This window comes from Lucilia cuprina, chromosome 4, assembly GCF_022045245.1.
Source record: "Lucilia cuprina isolate Lc7/37 chromosome 4, ASM2204524v1, whole genome shotgun sequence".
Lineage (NCBI taxonomy): Eukaryota > Metazoa > Arthropoda > Insecta > Diptera > Calliphoridae > Lucilia > Lucilia cuprina.
Genome location: NC_060952.1, coordinates 8,763,769 through 8,782,775, shown reverse-complemented (window position 1 = coordinate 8,782,775; position 19,007 = coordinate 8,763,769). Strand labels below are relative to the sequence as shown.

Sequence of the window (19,007 nt, the reverse complement as noted above, 5' to 3'; positions counted from 1 at the left end):
GTTCTAGTTCAGCTCTAGTTCAGTTCTAGTTCAGCTCTAGTTCAGTTCTAGTTCAGTTCTAGTTCAGTTCTAGTTCAGTTCTAGTTCAGTTCTAGTTCAGTTCTAGTTTATAATATGTTTCATAAGATCGACCTACTAGTTCAAATTGACTATTGAACTATCAAATACAATTAGTACACAAACTATCGATCTGTACAAATAGTATCTGGCTTCATTTGTAATCTCCATTTTATTTCGATTTTAATCTTTAACATTTAAAAAAAACATAGAAATATACATAAATGCATAAAATACTAATAAAATAACACTACAATACTAATTACAAAAACTAGAATTACCTTAAATAGTTTAATAAGTTAAATAATTAAAAAATATTAAAAAAAAGTAATTTGTTTTTATATTCACCTTTAAATAAAGTTTTGTGATTTTACTTATTTGTTTGTTTTGGTGTTTTATGAAACAATTATTATTAGATAATCGTTAATTTAGACAAATTTTGTTGTTGTTCTTGTTGTGAATTTAAGTTGGCGTTGTGGTTGTTGTTATTCTTTTAGTTACAATTTTTACAGTAGAACTTGTAGGAATGGCTGACTGTTGTTTGTTGTAATAGAAGTAGAAGATAAAGAGAAATTGTTTTTGTTATTATATTTCACTTTTTGTTATTGTTGTTTTTATTAGTGGCTTTTTTGCAAAATCTATTCTTTGTAACAACAATGAGATAGTTGTAGTCGTTGTTGTTTTTGTTTTTGTACAGAATGATGTTGATGACGACGTTGCAGCAGCAGTTGCTTTTGTTTATAAAGTTGTTTATTTATTTATAATTTTTTTTGTTTATTAGTCTTTTTTAAATTAGTTTGTTGTTTTTTAAGTTTTTTTATATCAGTTTTTATTGAGATGATAAATAAAATTACACGCACATGCAAACTTTTGTATGATACTGACATATACACACACATATATATTTTTTTAACACAATTGCATTGTATTTTGTAGTTGTTGTTTTTACTTTCTTTCTCTCTTTCTTTCTTTTTTAAAATTGTTGTATTTTTTAAATGATGAAATTGTTTTATTTCCGTTTTTTTATTTTAAAAAATAATTCGTTGCTGTAACTAAAGGGAGAAGCAATTAATAAATGATGATTTAATTTAATAAATATTTTTGTATTTTATGCAAAACTGTTATCTAATAGTATGTAGAGTTTGGAGTTTTTATTAATTCACGATGTTTTTAAAATAATTTTATTTTACTGTGTTTTATTTAGTATTTTTTTTTAATTCGCAACAAAACTTTTCTTTTATTATATTTATATTCACTTTACTTGTTTTTATGTAGTTTTTTTATTGCTTTACTTTGATTTTTATTCTTATTTTTTTATTATGTATTCTTTCTCTGCTCAATACTTTAGGGATTCGAATTTATGAAAACGTATTGTTTAATATAGAGTAGTGTAATGACGACAACGACGACCGTTCAGTGCCAAAGTTTAGTACGTACTTAACATAAAGAAAGAATGTTTTTTTTTTGCATTATTATTTTCTTCTCTTCTGTTTTTCGTGAAACGTCAAATTGTAATTTCATGTCATCATGGTACAATTTCCATTTGAACTTTTTACATACCTCAAGGTGGCATAACAACAACATTGTTCCAACTAAAAACTTTCTCTGAGCTGCGAAAGTTCTACAAGCAGTAGTGGCTGCTAAAAGCAAGAGAACTTTTTCCTTTCCTTGCTCAACTTTGGCTCCTAGAGATAATGCTTAGGTAGCGGATTTTATGTAAAAGCTCTTAATGAGTAGTTTTAAAAAGTAGCTTAAAACTTTTGCAGTATTGAAAGTTTAACTAACTAACTTATAGACTAACTAACCAACTAACTAACTAACTAACTAACTAACTAATTAACTAACTGACTAAGTTACTAACTAAATAACTAACTATCGAAATAACTAATAAACTACCTACCTAGATAGCTAACTAACTAACTAACTAACTAACTAACTAACTAACTAACTAACTAACTAACTAACTAAATAACTAACTAACTAACTAACTAACTAACTAACTAACTAACTAACTAACTAACTAACTAACAAACAAACTAACAAACTAACTAACAAACTAACTAACTAACTAACTAACCAACTAACTAACTAACCAACTAACTAACTTACAGACTAACTAACTAATTAACTAACTGACTAACTAACTAACTATCGAAATAACTAATAAACTACCTACCTAGATAGCTAACTAACTAACTAACTAACTAACTAACTATCTAACTAACTATCTAACTAACTATCTAACTATCTAACTATCTAACTAACTAACTAACTAACTAACTAACTAACTAACTAACTAACTATCTAACTAACTAACTAACTAACTCATTAACTAAGTAACTAACTAAGTAACTAACTAACTTTCTAACTAACTAACTAACTAACTAACTAACTAACTAACTAACTAACTAACTATCTAACTAACTAACTAACTAACTAACTAACTAACTAACTAACCAACTAACCAACTAACCAACTAACTAACTAACTCACTAACTAACTATCTAACTATATAACTAACTAACCAACTAACTGACTTACTAACTAAATAACTATTAAAAATTTTCAATAAACTCTTAATCAACCTTTCTTATATCCCACACAAAGCTCTTCTTATTCTCTTAATTGACCCAAAACTAAAAAAGAAAATTCCTCTCTCGTTGAAGGTAGTTATTATTACTTTTTTAACTACAGACAATTTAAGCTGCATTTCCTCAAATAAAAATAGAATCTGTCATGTACCTATAACTGAATAAAAATATACATAAAACACACAAAACGTAAATGATTTATTTAAATTAATCAAAACTTATTATTCACATTTATTTGCACTTTGCTTTTCTGAACAATATGTTCCTCATTTAATATTCCCTATTCTATATAGTATAGGAAAAACAAAACAATAATCCCAAGTGCTTTTAAATACTCTCTTTTGTATTGTCGAAATGAAACCAGCAGAAATAGAAAGCCAAAATAATAATAAAAAAGTATAGAAAATAAAGAAGAAAAAAAAACATGAATGTGCATAATATGATAGAATTATTATTAATTTATGTTTTTCTTTAACAATTTTTAAAGCAAATTCTAACAAAAAGCATAAAAAATTCATTAGAGAGTTATATGTAGTAAGTAGGGATATAAGTGTTGCCAGGAGGTTTTTGGTAGAAGATATACATATGTATACATGTATGTATTTTGATTATGTTTTCTTAATTCTTATAAAAAAATAATTGTTAATTTTTTTTATTATAAACTCCTAACAAAACGTAAAGTTTTAGTAAAAATTTAACAATTTTAACACAAGGCAACCCTGACAGTTTAAATTGGGAGAGTGTGTTTGCATGTGCATTGGTATTTTTCTTTTATTAGGGCAGTAGGTTTTTCCCGACCCGTTAAATATTTTGCTATACACAATATACAAACATTTATATATATTTACATAATTCTCTTTGTTAGATACAGACAAACATTTGTGTGTAAAATATTATGTTTTTCTTTTTGTTAACATAAATACGAGAGAAAAGCTTTTGTGATTTTTTTGTTGTTGTTGTTGTCTATTTTCTTTCGTGCTTTATTGTTTTTGTCATTTCTTCTATAAATGTGTTAGTGTTAGTAGAGAGGCTCGTGGAAAAACAGGAAAGAAAGAAAAATCTTTTTGTTCCGTTTTCTTTAGAAAAAAAATATCGAATAAAACAACAACATTTACTGTAATAAGAGCGGAAGTAGTCATTTTCTTTTGTTTTTCTCCACAGTCTCATGCTGTTTTATTAGCAAAAGGGATGAAGAAGATGAGATAAATGTAAATGTTATTATTTGAGTACAATTTATATAAAAAAGTACTAAATATGTAGGCACATTTTTTTTTCGTAAATTTCTCTATAGAAAATCTATAAAATCTAATAAGAAATTTAGTACATATAAACTTGTTTAAAATAAATTTCCTATTGACTTTATGTCAATTTGTTTAACCGTTTTGTTTATTATTGTTAAAATTCCTTTATGTATTCTATTATTTATGCTTAATTTTTTTTGAAAACATCAGCAAATCTTTGGTAAATTAATCTCTGAAACTTTAAAGTTTAAACAGAAAATGGCAAAACATGGAACAATATAAGAACAAAATGTATATGAAAGCAGGGAATAGAAATTTTATAAGTTAAAGAAAGAAAAACACAAAAGGAATCGGACGAAAAATACTCGTGCCATAGAAAGCTAAAAGCTGTATGAAAAAGTAACAACAAACAAAAAGCATGCAAAAAGCTTTTTTCGTTGTTGTAATGAAAATTTAGTTGAGAATAAATGAAGTGATAAAAAGAGTAAAACAAATTTATCACAATTATAATAGAATAATATAAAAAGAGAACAAAACTAACAAATACGCTCTTAATTCCAAAACATTAAATAACAATATATTAGTTTATGTAAAAGTATCTATGCCCCAAGTTATAGGTACATATACTCTTTCAGATGCATTTTAAAGCAGAGATGGAAACGTGGACCTCCAAGTCATTCGTATTTTAAAGTATAGGAAAAAATACTTAGATAAGGTAAGCTTGATAGTAATATACATCCTGTATACTACTTCAAATCCGAAGAAGAAAAATCGGGACTGTTGTGCGCTCTTTATCATGAGAAGAAAAAATAACTGAATGAATTATTTTTCAGTTTTCAGAAACTCAGTTTCCTGAACGTTTTTTTTTTCTAAAAATCTTCTAATCAGTGTTAGTCAGATATGTTATTTCCGGAATAACATTACTTCCAAGTTATGTACTTGGATCTAACTTCGAGGAAAGAATACTTAGTAATTGATAAAAGTCCCATAACAAAATGTTTATCGTATAGCTATGTTGTGTGTGCTAAGCTAATTATTTGATGTCAAGGACTATAAATTTGCACAAATTTTTATACAAACAAGTAATATTTCTATATTCGGCTGTGCCGAATCTTATATACCCTTCACCAAGTATGTTTTAAAAAACAGTTTTTATTTATTTTGTATCTCTGCACACATGTCACACATAATATACACACAAACAAATATAAACTGCAGCAGAAAGAAATATTAACCTAGTGTAGTGTAATACCACCGTCAAACTGTATTACCAACATATTACTGCTTTATCTCCTTGTTCTTGTTATACCCTTCACCTTCGTGAGAACAGAACAGCAACCAAACATACAAAAAAATACACAGCTGAATAAAACCAAATACATCTCTACAAGCACATGTACATCTTTATCCAATTCACAGTGTTGTTGTTGCTTTTTTAACAGAGCATAAAAAAGATGGTCTTTTTTGATAAAATTTAAAAGGTTGTCTCGGATGTTTGCACATATCTCCGTTATTTATAGACCGATTTTGCTGATTTTAAATAGCGATCTTCTCGAAAGCATGTCTAACTGAATTATTGAAGATTCAGATCTCGCCGATATCTGGGGATCTCTAAAAACTGATTTCAACAGACAGAGAGAGGGACATGGCTTAATCGACTCGGCTATCTATAAGGATCCAGAATATACATACTTTATATGGTCGGAAAATTATATTATGGAAAAAACAAACGGAATGACAAACTTATATGTATATACCCTTTTCACGAAGGTGAACGGTATAAAAACTATCTTCTTAGCGAAGCCTTTATTGAGTACAACACAAAGGAGTACAAACACCCAATTTTAACACACTACAAATAAGATAAGTTAAGATATTAATAAATAGCAGATTTATTTTCTCATACCTATTTCTGATTATGAATTGATATAAATGTATTTATACTACATTTTCCATCTCTGGCAATTGAAGCGACATTGTCTATAATGCATGGGATAAAGTGAGAGCAAAATAATTTTACACATTTAAATTTTTAAAGAATTATAAAATGTTGTTAAATTATTTGCTGTACATAGATTTGTTGTATGTATATAAGTAAGTATATATGTATGTATGCATGTATGTATGTATGTATGTATGTATGTATGTATGTATGTATGTATGTATATAAGTCGGATTTTCCTCCACTATCTATATAAGCTCTTTCTCTAACTAAATTCTCTTTTAATAAATGCTGCTTTTTTTGTTGTTGTTGGCGCTGTGCTGCTTTGACACACTTTTGTATGACGTCGTTATAATTGTATGTATTATTTTTCTGTCTGCTTCTTCTTCTTCATAGTTGTATCCACTTTAGAATGAAAATGAAGAAGAAAAAAACAACAAATTGTTTAAAATGAAAATACTTTTAACGAATTTGAATCCAAACTAAATAATTAACACTATATTGCTACTATCAATGTTTTTTGTTCTATTAACAAGAAAATCTAAGAAATTCATTTTTAAACACTTTTATTTTTTGCAACATAATAATTTTACACCAAGTGTGCTTCTCTCGTTTAGATAATTTTAACAAGTTTTGTTTTTGTTTATTAAACATTTTATGTAACCTGCTGCACTAGATACAATATTGTATCTAGCAGTATGAACGAAAAAAAATCAATTCATAAAATTGTTAAAAAAACAACAACAAACTAATTGTATACTAATTGTTTTCTTTCTTTTTTCTGGTCTTGTCATAAAGCTATTTGGCATTGAAATGGGTAAAAAAATCGTTATGCTGCTGTTAGATATTTGTTGTAGGTAGTTTTTATTTAATAAAAAAATTTACACAAAATTGCACCAACACACACAAAGCTTATTTTTTAATAATTTTATATAAAATATCTTAGAAATATTTCTTTCAACTTTAATAAATCAATTTGTATCTTCAATCTCACTTTAATTTATTTAGGGAAACACCACCGTTTAGTGAGTTGTTTTTTATTGTTGTTTTCTTAATAGAATGAATGAAAATTTTAACTAGGTTTTACTTTGTTTTTTTTTTATTATTAGTTTTTTGAATGGTGTGTAAACATTTAAAACGAACGAACGAATCGCTTCAAGTAATGACTCGAAAGTGATTCCATCGATAATTCTCTAACGCATACAAAGGCAAGCAAACGGGCGGCTGGCAGGCATTATTAATGTAAGAAGAAGGCATAGTAGCACAGATTTGTTTTTTTTTTTTTTTGTTCTTCTCTTCTTCTTCCAATTGTGACCACATTCCAAAACAGTTTATAAAATAAAAACGGAAAAATCAAACTCTCTTTTGCAAAAGAGAGCTTTTAATAAGAAAACAACTTTACACTAGGGTTGCCAGATACTGGGGATAATTTTATTCCTAACCAAACAAAAATACAAAATTTTCATTTAAATTTATTTTTAAATAAAGTTCAATTTAAAATATGTATTTATATGAAAGAATTTTTGCTTTATATGAAAGAATTTTTGCTTATAAATACTTTTTAAGACCCTGATTGTCTGCATTGAATACAAATTGGGCCTAACATTATGTATATGTACATACTTTTTTCATAAAAAAAGTAATATATACAAATCGAAACTTTATATTAAGATATCTCAAGGAATGATGAAATTATTTTAGAATAATTTTAAAAATTAATTCACATCTGGAATGAATTTGGTAATAAATATGACTTTTTTCCCAAACCATTTTCATTCAGAACGTCCCTATCGACAATATTCTCAAGGATTATTTTAAAATTCATGATAAATTTAAAATTCTATTAAATTTTTAACTTCGAAACACTTTTAGCGCATCCTTGCGATTTAGAGATTACTTTAAATTTTTTTCAAAGAAAAATTCCTTCCATGTTTCGGCCTATTTGACCAACAAAAACCGATTGGAATTAAGTTAAAAATGTTGAACATTACTACTTTTTATTGTAACTTACGCCCTTTTGGTTTTCAAAAAAAAAAAAATAATAATTCTTAAGGGAGTAAGTTTTATAACTCCGTAAGTAAAACGAAAACCGTAAATTTTTCTTCAAATACTAATTTTTTAATAAAAAATAAGTTTAGCTAAAAAAAATGATGAACATTTTTGGTTTATTTATCATTTTAGAAGGTTTTTTGCTTCTACTGAAAAATTTGTTAAATGTAAATTAGGGCTTTTTGGATTTTATATGACGATTTGTACCATACCTTTTCCGATTTTGATGACAATTAGTAAGGATATTATTTCTGTTGGTACAATGTTTAAAGTTCTTCAAAATACCAAAATTCATTTCCTTTTTGAGGTTTAAAATTCACATTTTAGGATTTTTTAAACAAGCATTAAGTATGTCTTGAATAACTCTAAAATTCGTATTTACATGAAGAATGTGTAAACCGAATTCATCGAAATAACAAGTATTTTAAATAGTGTATTTAGCAAAGAGCATTTTAAAATCATTTCTTTGACTTACTTATTTCATTCCAACATGAAAATTACAAATTTTCACTGATATTTTCTAGCAAGAAGATATGAAATAGTTTAAAAATCCGTTATTTACCATTACATCAATTTAATATATTCCCAATTGGGATTTTGGCTTATGATTTGTTGGCACTAAACAGTCCTTCGCATTTAAATACGTCTGGCAGCACTTTTTTGAACTTTATTTCTCTTCTTCTATTTTTTTGCATTCTCTTATTTATATATATTTTTTTTTTGTGCGAATAACTGAAAAAATCCATAAGATGTACTTTACCCGTAGATAAAAATTTGATGTTTAGAATGTATTTTATAATTAATCCATTTTATTTAATCTTGAAATTAATAATTATTTACTTTTTTACTTCTGCTATTAGTTAATAATAGTTTGTTTTATTTTTAATTAAATTATTTATTTTTTAAATACTTTTTATTTGTAACACATTCACTCAAAAGTAGCACGAACACTATTCATGAAATATACAACAACCACTTTGTAATAAACATAGTTCTTGCAAACAATGTCACCAGATGTGGGGATTTGTTCCCAAATTGGGGATTTCAAAAATTTATTTGGAAATATATCATCGTAGGGAAGGAATTGGGAATTTTCGTAAAATTTGGGGATTTTTTTTTATAATTTTTCCGCAATCAGATATCATAACAGATTTCATAGATAAAGGTATCTTCGCACTGTCACTGAAATTAGTCAAAAAAACAGGGTTTTCAAACTTTATGATGTGATGGTTAAATTTTAGGACTGGGGTCAATTATGTATTAAGAAAAGTTATATTTGTTCGAAAAGTTCGAAATAAGAAGACAAATTTAAAAAGACCAAGATAATAGTCTGTACTATAGACTAGATTATAGTCCGCACTATAGACTGTACAGTCTGGACTAGTGGCCTCCGGTAGGTTAGTGTTCTAGTCTGGTAGACCGGAGGTGTCGGATTCGATTTCCACCTGTGGCACTGGTTAAGGAGCGCACAACAGGCCCGATAGAGGCCTAAGTGTATTTCTTCGGATTTGATGTATATATGTACATCCTCTTTTTAAACTAACTAACTATAGACTGGACTGCATACTAGATTATAGTCTGCATTATAGGCTTGACTATAGTCTCCACTATAGACTTGAATATAGTCTAGACTATAGACTAGATCATAGTCCGGACTATAGACTTTGCAGTAGCCTTGATTGTAGACAAGGTGATAGTATGGACCGTAGACTTAACTATAGACTAGACTATAGTCTGCTCTACAGAATAAAATAAATATTAAAGAATACACTGGATAATAGACTAAACTAAAGAATAGATAATAGATATAATCTGTACAATATACTAAACTATAATCTGGACTGTAAACTAACCTATAGTCTGTAATATAGACTAAACTATAATCTGGACTATAGTCTTCGGTGAAGACTAGTCTATAGTCCAGACTAGTCAAGTCAAGGACAAATAAAGAAATTATGAAAACTTTTTAATTTAATTTTTTTTTTTGTCATTTAGATTTTATTAATTTTTTTAAAGTATGTTTGCTAGAAAATGTCCTTTTAACACAATTAATATCATTGAATAATATTAAATAATTAATTTTTTTTATAATTATTACATTAATTTTACTTAAATTTAACTTAAATATATCTGCGTGTGATCAATGATCATAGGACTTTTTCAAAAAGTTATTTTGGTTAAAATATTTTAAAATTTTGAAAAAAAAATTAAAGAAAATACACTGGATAACAAGAGACTGTTTTAAGTACAATTAAATAAAAAAGGAAAAGATATAATGAAAAAGCAAAGATTTGAAATTCAAGCTGCTTTTTTATAAGAAATTTAATTATGTTGCCTAAACTCATTGTTTTTTTTTCTAGAAAGGCTTTTTCAATAAAAGAAATTGCCAAAGATTGAACAAAAATTTTTGAACATTAATATAGGTCCTAAGCCTATGCTACTATTCTAAAGCTGTCCGCTGTAAATATGAAAAGTATTCGAGTACTTAAGGTCTGTAAAATTTAAAAAAAAAAACTCATTTATATCGGTGGCAAAAACGAAAAAGTACATATTACATACATATAAAACTTTCTACAAATACTTTGTTGAAAAAGTCACTGGTTCATAGGTATTTATGAGATTTTTTTGTATTATTTTTTTGTTGTATTAATATCACTCATACAATAAATATATATTTCTTTAATAATATTAAATATTTCACTTTAAACAAAGTTAAATACAACAAACAGTCATACGTGCCTTAATTATTAATTAAGAAAAATGAAAAAAATATAGTGTTAGAAAATGATAAATTGAAATATCATAAGAAAGCAGAAAAAGAAAAACATAAAACACTAAAAAAGTAAACAACTGACCCATTTTAAAAACAAATAAAACTAAATAAATTACAACACAATAAAATAAAATCGTCTAGTTTATAAAGAACGAGAATGAAAAATAAAAAACATTTTTGGTATAAAGTAAACTCCAACTCAATGTAAGTCAGTCAAGATTAGTTAAAATAAAGTTTGAAAAAAATAGAAAAGAAAATTTTAAATAAATTCATTGTAAACTTAAAGTGATCAACTGTGTCTTTGTAGGATAAATGCCAAAGAATCCATAGGACACATGGTTATATCTTCATCGATTTTCTGTGAAGACAAACGTTTAAGGAATGTTAAATTCGTCTTATAAACAGCCGAAACATTTTGAGAACCCCACTGCAACAAATGATGTAAATTCAACTGGAAATGAAGTAAGGCAATTGATAAATGTTAAAAAAACAATATTAAAGCATTTTCTTAACCTACCTCGCCAGTATTTTGAGCCTGTAGTCCCGAGCATTGCATTAAATTAGTTCGATGTATGATAAGTCCAGTGTTTTGTTGCATGTGTGGCTTACGATCTCGGGCTATAGCTGGTATAGCACTAGAGGCTGGCAAATTTCTCATTACCACAATTTCCATATCCTCACCCAAGGCAGTGTGTGAGGAACCAAATTCCGGCATTACTCCCAACCAATCGTTTTCGGTAAATATAAACTTATCAATGGGATCTAATATGGATTTTAAATTGCGATAAGCGGGTAAAGTTAAAATACCCGAAGGATGATTATCCGCCAATTTTTCACAATTATCTATTCTTTCCAGCAATACACGGAATATGTGTAAAACTGGTTGATTATCCAGTACTCCTTGACCCAAACCACGCTCATCATCATGAGTTAAACGGCGATCTTGCATAATTTCCACTTCACCATCGGCCAAAGAAGAGCCGCCCAATGGTTGAGCCGATACCACGGTTAAACGTAAAGTATCATCTTCTATATAAATTGCTGAAGGTATGGGATAATAATTGCCTTGCAGAGGAATTTTAGTAAAACGTTGACGCTTAATAAGCTGCAAACTATTAAGATCCGTATAGAAAGTTTCATCATTATGTATACGCGTCTGGAAACGCATTACAATTTCTGTATCATCCATATCGTTGATGTCAATGTTATTGCGTATTTCAGGTGCCTCACCATCTCGCAGTATGGTATGATGAACACCAAAGCTGAGACCAACACTAATCGAAGATTCCAAAGGACCTTTCGTAACTAAAACTACCGGTTGTTGTGCATTAGTAATCTGAGAGGCAAATCCGTTGGGCAGGAATAGATAGGCACCCGAGTATTCACCCTTTTGACGTACACCATATTTGAAAAATTGTACTCTTACTGGTGTATGTGCCTCCGATTCTTTTATTTGTATGGATTTCATCATTCCCTCAGCGCTAAAAGCTACTGTAGGTCCGGAACCCACTTTAAGGGAAATTTCTCTATGTTTGCCAAATTTCACTTCTTTAGGATAATCACCCAGTTGTGTGGTAATAGGATTTTTAGTTAATATCAGATTGGAGGCAAAGGTTATGTAGCTGAAATGTAGATGTGAGAAAAAATTTTTAAATCCAAATGTTTTTGAATAAAAAATTTCGAAAATAAACTAAAAATTTAAAATGTTTAAGTTTAGTGAATATTGAAACATTTTGTAAAAACTCGAAATTGTAATGAAAATTCGAAATTCTGAAAATTTCAATATAAATTCGAAATTAAAGAAAAAATTCAAATTTTGACTAGAAGTTGAAAAGTAACAAAATGTATGAAACAATTACTATTTAAGAAAATCTAATGAGATTAAAAAAAACCATTCAAATTAGGGTTCTATAGTTGAAACGAAAAGTCGACTTTTCGCCTTTTTTCAATTAGTTAAAAGTCGACTTTTCGACTTTTTGCATTTTATGAAAAGTCGATTTTTTTTGACTTTTTGACTATTTTCGACTTCTTTCAACTTTTTTCGGAATTTTTTTTTACTTTTTTCGAGTTTTTCCGACTATTTTAGAGTTTTTGACTTTTTTTTCACTTTTTTAAAATTTTGGACTATTTTTTACTTGTTTCTACAAATTTCGAGTTTTCGACTTATTTGAACTTTTTCCGACTTTTTGACTTTTTTTACGTCTATTAGACTTTTTTCGACTTATCGACCTTTTTCGACTTTCAGACTTTTCGACTTTTATTAACAAAGTCGGCTTTTTTCACAGGCGATAGTCGAGTTATCGACTTTTTTGAATAAAACTTCGACTTTTTTCGACAAAAAGTCGATTGTTCGATTATTCGAATGTCGATCTATAGAACCCTAATTCAAATACCGTTTTACACTCACTTTGGTTTTATCGTTTCAGGCGTTTCCACCTTCACAATATACGTTGACAATCCCAGCGGTGGTACTTTGGCTTTAAATATCAGTCTATACTTTGTGGTAGAAGCTTGCGGTGTAATAGTATTCGTTAATGTATGCTTATGCCAAGTCCATACTGGACTAATTTGTATATCAACTGGATTGTTATTAAAATCAACAACACTAACATAGGGAGAAGCTATATAAAAATCTACAATATCTTCACGCCATTGCGGTAAAGAATTATGGAACACTAAATGTTTTTGGGGTAATTCTTCGCCCAAAATGATAGTGGTGCGACTATCATCAGGACCTGGCCAGCGTGAATCGTCCATAAAGAAGTAATTGAAATTGTTGTCGGCATTGTATATCTAAATCAAAAAATCAAGAATAAATAAACAAATTTACATTTCAAATAAAGAAAAACTTAAAACGAATTATTAAACTCACCGAAGGTTTTGTCAACAATCTGTAAATCGCCTGTTGCATAACAAATCTACACGATTTTATGGCATCCATCATACGTCTGTTGTAATCTTCTACAACATGAGTTTTCGCAGTACCCGTTATACCATCATGATGTTGAAATAATGATAATTGTCTTCTGGCATCCTGTAACATTTCATCAAATTTACTGCTTTCATCCCATTTATCCCAAGAACTTAAGATTTCCGCTGAACGTATGTAGTGCATTAAAACACGATCCATACGTTTGTGATAGGGACGTGAGGTATAATAACCACTCCAATAGTTATCATTACGATCGGCATATGTAAAGAAATCACCACTTAAAGTGGGGAAATCACGTTGTTTTTCTTTTTGCTCCTGATGCACAGCATCGAAATATTCCTGAAGCGTACCGAATTTAGCCTCAACAAAGTATTTTCGCTCGGAATTTATGTGATTAAAGAGATTCTCATAGTTAACACGTTGCACTTCCCATTCGGTACTTTGGCTATAGCGAAAATCATCGCCCAGAGGAAATAACACCACGTTAGTGCGATAAAGTTCAGCTTTTTTCTTCCATTGATCTATAATTAGCTCGGCTCTGTAATGAGTTAAAAGATTATTGAAAGTTTTAAGACAATTATTTTTATAATAAAAACACCTTTGCGCAACATTGTGATCATCTATAGTTTGTGGTGGTACTTTCCAGGGGCACATAAGACCAAAATTGGGTACGCGCTTAAAATCAAATTGACAGCAAATCTTGGGATCTGGTCCACAGGAATGAGGAATATCATATGAATAGAAAGGCATCATATGAGTGAACAAGTCGGTGCTACCAGTGTCATCTTAAAAGGAAATAAATTAAATATTTAATAAATCATTTTTGATTTGTTTATTGTAACGTTTAGCTTACCCCACAATTGTCTCCAGTAGAATTCCAAATTACGCTTTAAAGCTAATTCCTTTTTCACCGAATAGTGTGTTCTTTGTATAAGAGAATTTGTGAAACCAGATTTCTTTAAAATATACGGCATAGAAGCACTATGACCAAAGGGATCAATGGCCCAAGAGCTTGTGGGTGTTACATTTAAATATTTCTTTAACCAATGTTGACCTTCCGTCAATTGCAGTAAAATATTATGCCAATGTGAATTGGCCTCGTCTGGCATAACCCAACCGCCTGTAACAAATTCTAGTTGACCATTCGCAACCAATCTGATAGGAATAGGTAAAAGCTGTATTATTTAAAAAATATATGAAATAACTATATATTGCTTACTTTTTTATTTCCTGTTTATTGGATTCACCGAGATCTTGATAGAATTTAGCAAAATAGGATATCTCTGCCCAAATAAATTTCATTTCAGGATTTTCACGCAAATGTCTTAAAGCATTGGATAAAATATGTTTAGTTTCATGATCATAATAGTCGTCAAATGTTTTGATCCATCCCGGATCATTGTGGGAATGTGGTACCACAAACACTTTAAGTTTATGGTGATCATTATATTGCAGGGGATCGTATTTTATATTCCAACCTTGTTTCCAGACACCCCCATCTGGATTGTCAAATTTCATTTTGCCATACAAGTCAAGCATCTGAAAATTAAGTTTTATTAAAATTTGGTCACATATTAAATATAAAATTTGGTGGAATTTCTAACATCAAAATTCCAATTACAGACATTGCTAGCATCAATGAATTTAATATTATACCTGAATATTTGGTTGCGGCACTTGTTGTGGATCAAAATCACACGTATCATCTTTATTTTCACTTATCATATTCTGTTCAATTTTTAACTCATCTCCATCTCCCTCTTTGCGTTTAACACCTTGTCCAGATTTCTTAAAATGTTCCGTTTGTCTTTGGGGTTTTTCACCCACATTATTATTTTCTAAATTGTTGGTTTCTAACACTTTGGGCAAATCCATTTTTTGTTTTAGCGCTTCAATATTATCGAGATTCATAAAATTAGGTTTTTTGTTATCTTCTGCCGGTGCCGCATAATTGATTAGGAAATACACTGCCAAGAAAATTGCCACGAAAACGGCACAGAGCACCAGGGCAAAACGCCGACGTATTCTTAACATTATAAAACGCACACTTTTATGACTGAACTATAACAATGTCGGTTTATATGTAAACTATATTTTAGAAATATTTTTAATAATATAAATATTATATCTATACGTGGGAGATTCGAGTTAAAGAGAAATATTGGACTCGTCAGTTTCTTTCCATTTTTTCCTGCAGAATAAAATCAATGCAAAACAATGTTTGCAATTCCCCAGCTTAAAAAACGCTTTAAATTATATTTTTTCATTACAAAACAATTTTAAATATAAAGAAATTTACTGCATGTTTCACAATATTGTTTAACTTACTTTAAGAACAATTAACATTTGTCAATTATTTTAAATAATTTTTTTCCGTTTAAATATTCTTTATATAAATTTCTAAAATAAACTTTGTTTACTTTTTTGTTTGTTTATTTGTTTAGCTTTTTTAATCAATAAATTTTGGCAACACTGTGTTTTGTTTATGTTTTTTATTAACATTCACTGCAAAATGTTAGCCTTAAATACCAAAACATTTTAATTTTGTTCAATTATTGTATAATTAGTGAAAATTTCAAAAAATTAAATAAAAATGAAACTGCAAACGCTTTATGGTATATGCAGACAACAGAGATATTCAATACGATGCTTAATCAATTGTAGAAATCACAGTACGTCATCTAAACCCTTCAGCAGAGAAACATTTTTAGAACGTGTGTCGGCGGGTCCCGGTCTACAAGAATTTTTCAATGTAAAACCTAAACTAAACCCTCCCGTACAAAATTTAACCCAAGCGGAAGAAAATCTAGTACCTTATCTACCCTTAGATAGCTACCAGGGTAAAGGGCGAAAGGTACATTTCGAGATCTATGGCTGTCAAATGAATACCAACGATACCGAGGTGGTGTGGTCCATCATGAAGGCTAATGGCTATACTAAAGCTGAAGATATAAAAGATGCTGATGTTGTGATGATAGTAACCTGTGCTGTAAGAGAAGGTGCGGAAACTAAAATATGGAATCGTTTAAATCATTTAAAAGCTATGAAAGAGAAAAGATCAGCTAAAAAGGGACCTTTACAAATTACCGTATTAGGATGTATGGCGGAAAGATTAAAGCAGAAATTATTGGAAAAAGAAAAATGTGTTGATGTGGTAGCTGGTCCAGATAGTTATAAAGATCTTCCCAGATTATTGGCTATTTCCCGCCATTATCAGCAATCAGCAATTAATGTTATTTTAAGTTTAGATGAGACATACGGAGATGTTATGCCAGTAAGATTAAACACTGATTCACCTACAGCTTTTGTTTCCATTATGAGAGGTTGTGATAATATGTGTACTTATTGTATAGTACCTTTTACCAGAGGTAGAGAACGTTCTCGTGATGTGGAATCCATAAGACAAGAAGTCTTACATTTAAGAGATAATGGAGTCAAAGAAGTTACTTTATTGGGTCAAAATGTTAATAGTTACAGAGATATATCCAAAGAAACTGAGGCAAATGTATCATTAGCTCCCGGTTTTAAGACTGTGTATAAACCCAAAAAGGGAGGTCTCCCCTTCTCAGTTCTATTACAAGAGGTTGCTGAAGCAGTACCCGATGTACGCATACGTTTTACCTCTCCCCATCCCAAGGATTTTTCTGAAGAAGTTTTGCGTGTTATCAGAGATTATCCTAATGTATGTAAGAATTTACATCTGCCAGCACAATCTGGCAACAATAAGGTTTTAGAACGCATGCGCCGCGGTTATACCAGGGAGGCCTATTTGCAGTTGGTAGATACTATAAGAGAATATTTACCGGATGTAGGTTTATCTAGTGATTTTATTTGCGGATTTTGTGGTGAAACCGAAGAAGAATTTCAAGATACAGTAACACTTATAGAACAAGTACGCTATAATGTTGCTTTCCTATTTGCATATAGCATGAGAGAAAAAACTACTGCCCATCGTCGCTACAAAGATGATGTACCTCTTGATGTAAAAACTGCCAGACTACAGAGAATGGTTAAGGCTTTTCGCCAAGGCGCCACTGAATTACATAAAATGTATGAGGGACGTCAGGAATTAATATTAATCGAAGGAAAAAGTAAACGATCTGATGATTGCGTATTTGGAAGAAATGATGCCAATATTAAAGTAATTGTACCTATAAAGAGTTTGCCCTTGTCTTGCAATGAAACTGAATCACAGACTAAAGAAATTTCTGTGGGGGATTTTGTGGTAGCACATATTGAGGAAACAAATTCTCAAGTTCTAAAAGGACAGCCGTTATATATAACAAATTTACAAGATTTTTACGCTAAAGTTTAAAGTAAAACTAAAGTTGTTATAATAAAAATATAAAAATATTTTATTCTTCCATACTTTCTGAATTATCTTTTTCCCCAGTCAAAGATTTATTATGAAATTTAGTCATTATTTTGCGATAAAAATCAAATATTAAACCACTAGCAGCACGACACATTAAATGAGCATCGTTAAAATGTGCCATTTTAAAGCAACCCATACTGTGGACTGTTACCAAATCGCGTTCTAAAGAATCAAACACAAATGTAAAACTGGCACGATTGTCCTTGGCTTGATATTGATCTGGATCTAAAATAAGTTGACCGTCCTTGTCAATAATGCAATGAACAGCTGCTACTGTAAATTTCATAGGTACACCACCAATAACTAGAGCTAGACAGGCTGCATTAATGGCACAGGCATCCAACTGGAAGTAAAGAAATCTTTAGTTGTAATGAGAACTGAACTTTAGAATTTTTCAAATACTTACACCTCCTCTATCATCCAATTCCTGCAACTGCACAGAAATCATGGTTCTAGGATGAAGGGCGGTTAATAATGCTGCTTCGCAAGTGTCCTTAATTACCGCTTCCCGCATTTTGTCACGTATTGTAGGCAAACCAGCCTTTGGTCTATATATACATTCTACATAAGCTTTATCAATCTTTAAATTTTGCAACTTCACTTCAACAGGTCCCAACATAGAGGCCATAACACATGTGCCCCCTTGGGCAAACAAAGCAGAACCATCGGCTCTGGTCAGTGGATTTAATTCACAATTCATTGAACGTATTTTGACATCTTCCAATGTTTTATCATCTTGCAGCATTTTTGTCACCATATTTAATAAAGTTACAGCTATTCTTTAATATTTTAAAACAGAAATAAAAATTGTAACAAAAAATGTGTTCAAAAAAAATAGTTTATAAACAGCTTCTTTTTGTGCTAGCAGTCACTTAGAAGTGTTAACAAAAGAAAAACATATGAGCCAATGTTGCCACTAGAATGAATTTGATTTAGCAAATCTGTTTTTACCTTTGCTTTGACTGCTGAGATATATAAAATTTCATAAAGTTTGAAAATTTATGTTAAATTTTAATGGAAAATAATTTTTGCTAATTAAATGATATC

At 29.5% G+C, this 19,007-nt stretch overlaps 4 protein-coding genes across 4 annotated transcripts in view; 1 reads left to right on the top strand and 3 right to left on the bottom strand.

The window, feature by feature from the left end:
* LOC111686217 (RNA-binding protein Pasilla) overlaps positions 1–8,812 on the bottom strand; it is a 102,031-nt gene extending 93,219 nt beyond the window's left edge. The window contains exon 1 of the mRNA XM_046949536.1: positions 8,356–8,812. The gene's annotated coding sequence lies outside the window, so the exon portion shown is untranslated. The remainder of the gene's footprint in view (positions 1–8,355) is intronic.
* Positions 8,813–10,318: 1,506 nt separating this feature from the next.
* LOC111685869 (alpha-mannosidase 2) lies at positions 10,319–15,811 on the bottom strand. The gene is made up of 8 exons (XM_023448154.2): positions 15,242–15,811; positions 14,805–15,124; positions 14,439–14,740; positions 14,184–14,370; positions 13,526–14,123; positions 13,061–13,446; positions 11,171–12,275; positions 10,319–11,104 (listed from the first exon to the last, which is right to left on the bottom strand). Exons 1-8 carry the CDS (start codon positions 15,617–15,619, stop codon positions 10,943–10,945), a joined length of 3,438 nt encoding a protein of 1,145 aa, XP_023303922.2. The 5' UTR covers positions 15,620–15,811; the 3' UTR covers positions 10,319–10,942.
* A 289-nt stretch (positions 15,812–16,100) lies between these two features.
* LOC111686078 (CDK5RAP1-like protein) lies at positions 16,101–17,953 on the top strand. Its single transcript, XM_023448381.2, has one exon. The coding sequence runs from the start codon at positions 16,179–16,181 to the stop codon at positions 17,898–17,900; it is 1,722 nt and encodes a 573-aa protein (XP_023304149.2). The 5' UTR covers positions 16,101–16,178; the 3' UTR covers positions 17,901–17,953.
* LOC111686087 (exosome complex component RRP46) lies at positions 17,917–18,833 on the bottom strand. The gene is made up of 2 exons (XM_023448392.2): positions 18,367–18,833; positions 17,917–18,303 (listed from the first exon to the last, which is right to left on the bottom strand). The coding sequence occupies exons 1-2, from the start codon at positions 18,715–18,717 to the stop codon at positions 17,941–17,943; spliced, it is 714 nt and encodes a 237-aa protein (XP_023304160.2). The 5' UTR covers positions 18,718–18,833; the 3' UTR covers positions 17,917–17,940.
* Positions 18,834–19,007: the final 174 nt, after the last annotated feature.

Bases quoted from the DNA above. Each gene is read 5' to 3' on its own strand.
- LOC111685869 (XM_023448154.2), bottom strand. From the start codon at position 15,619: ATGTTAAGAATACGTCGGCGTTTTGCCCTGGTGCTCTGTGCCGTTTTC. The intron at 13,447-13,525 runs GTGAGTTTAATA...TTTTTGATTTAG, and splicing joins GATTGTTGACAAAACCTTCG to ATATACAATGCCGACAACAA. The intron at 11,105-11,170 runs GTAGGTTAAGAA...CTTCATTTCCAG, and splicing joins AGGCTCAAAATACTGGCGAG to TTGAATTTACATCATTTGTT.
- LOC111686087 (XM_023448392.2), bottom strand. From the start codon at position 18,717: ATGGTGACAAAAATGCTGCAAGATGATAAAACATTGGAAGATGTCAAA. The intron at 18,304-18,366 runs GTAAGTATTTGA...CTTTACTTCCAG, and splicing joins AATTGGATGATAGAGGAGGT to TTGGATGCCTGTGCCATTAA.
- LOC111686078 (XM_023448381.2), top strand. From the start codon at position 16,179: ATGAAACTGCAAACGCTTTATGGTATATGCAGACAACAGAGATATTCA.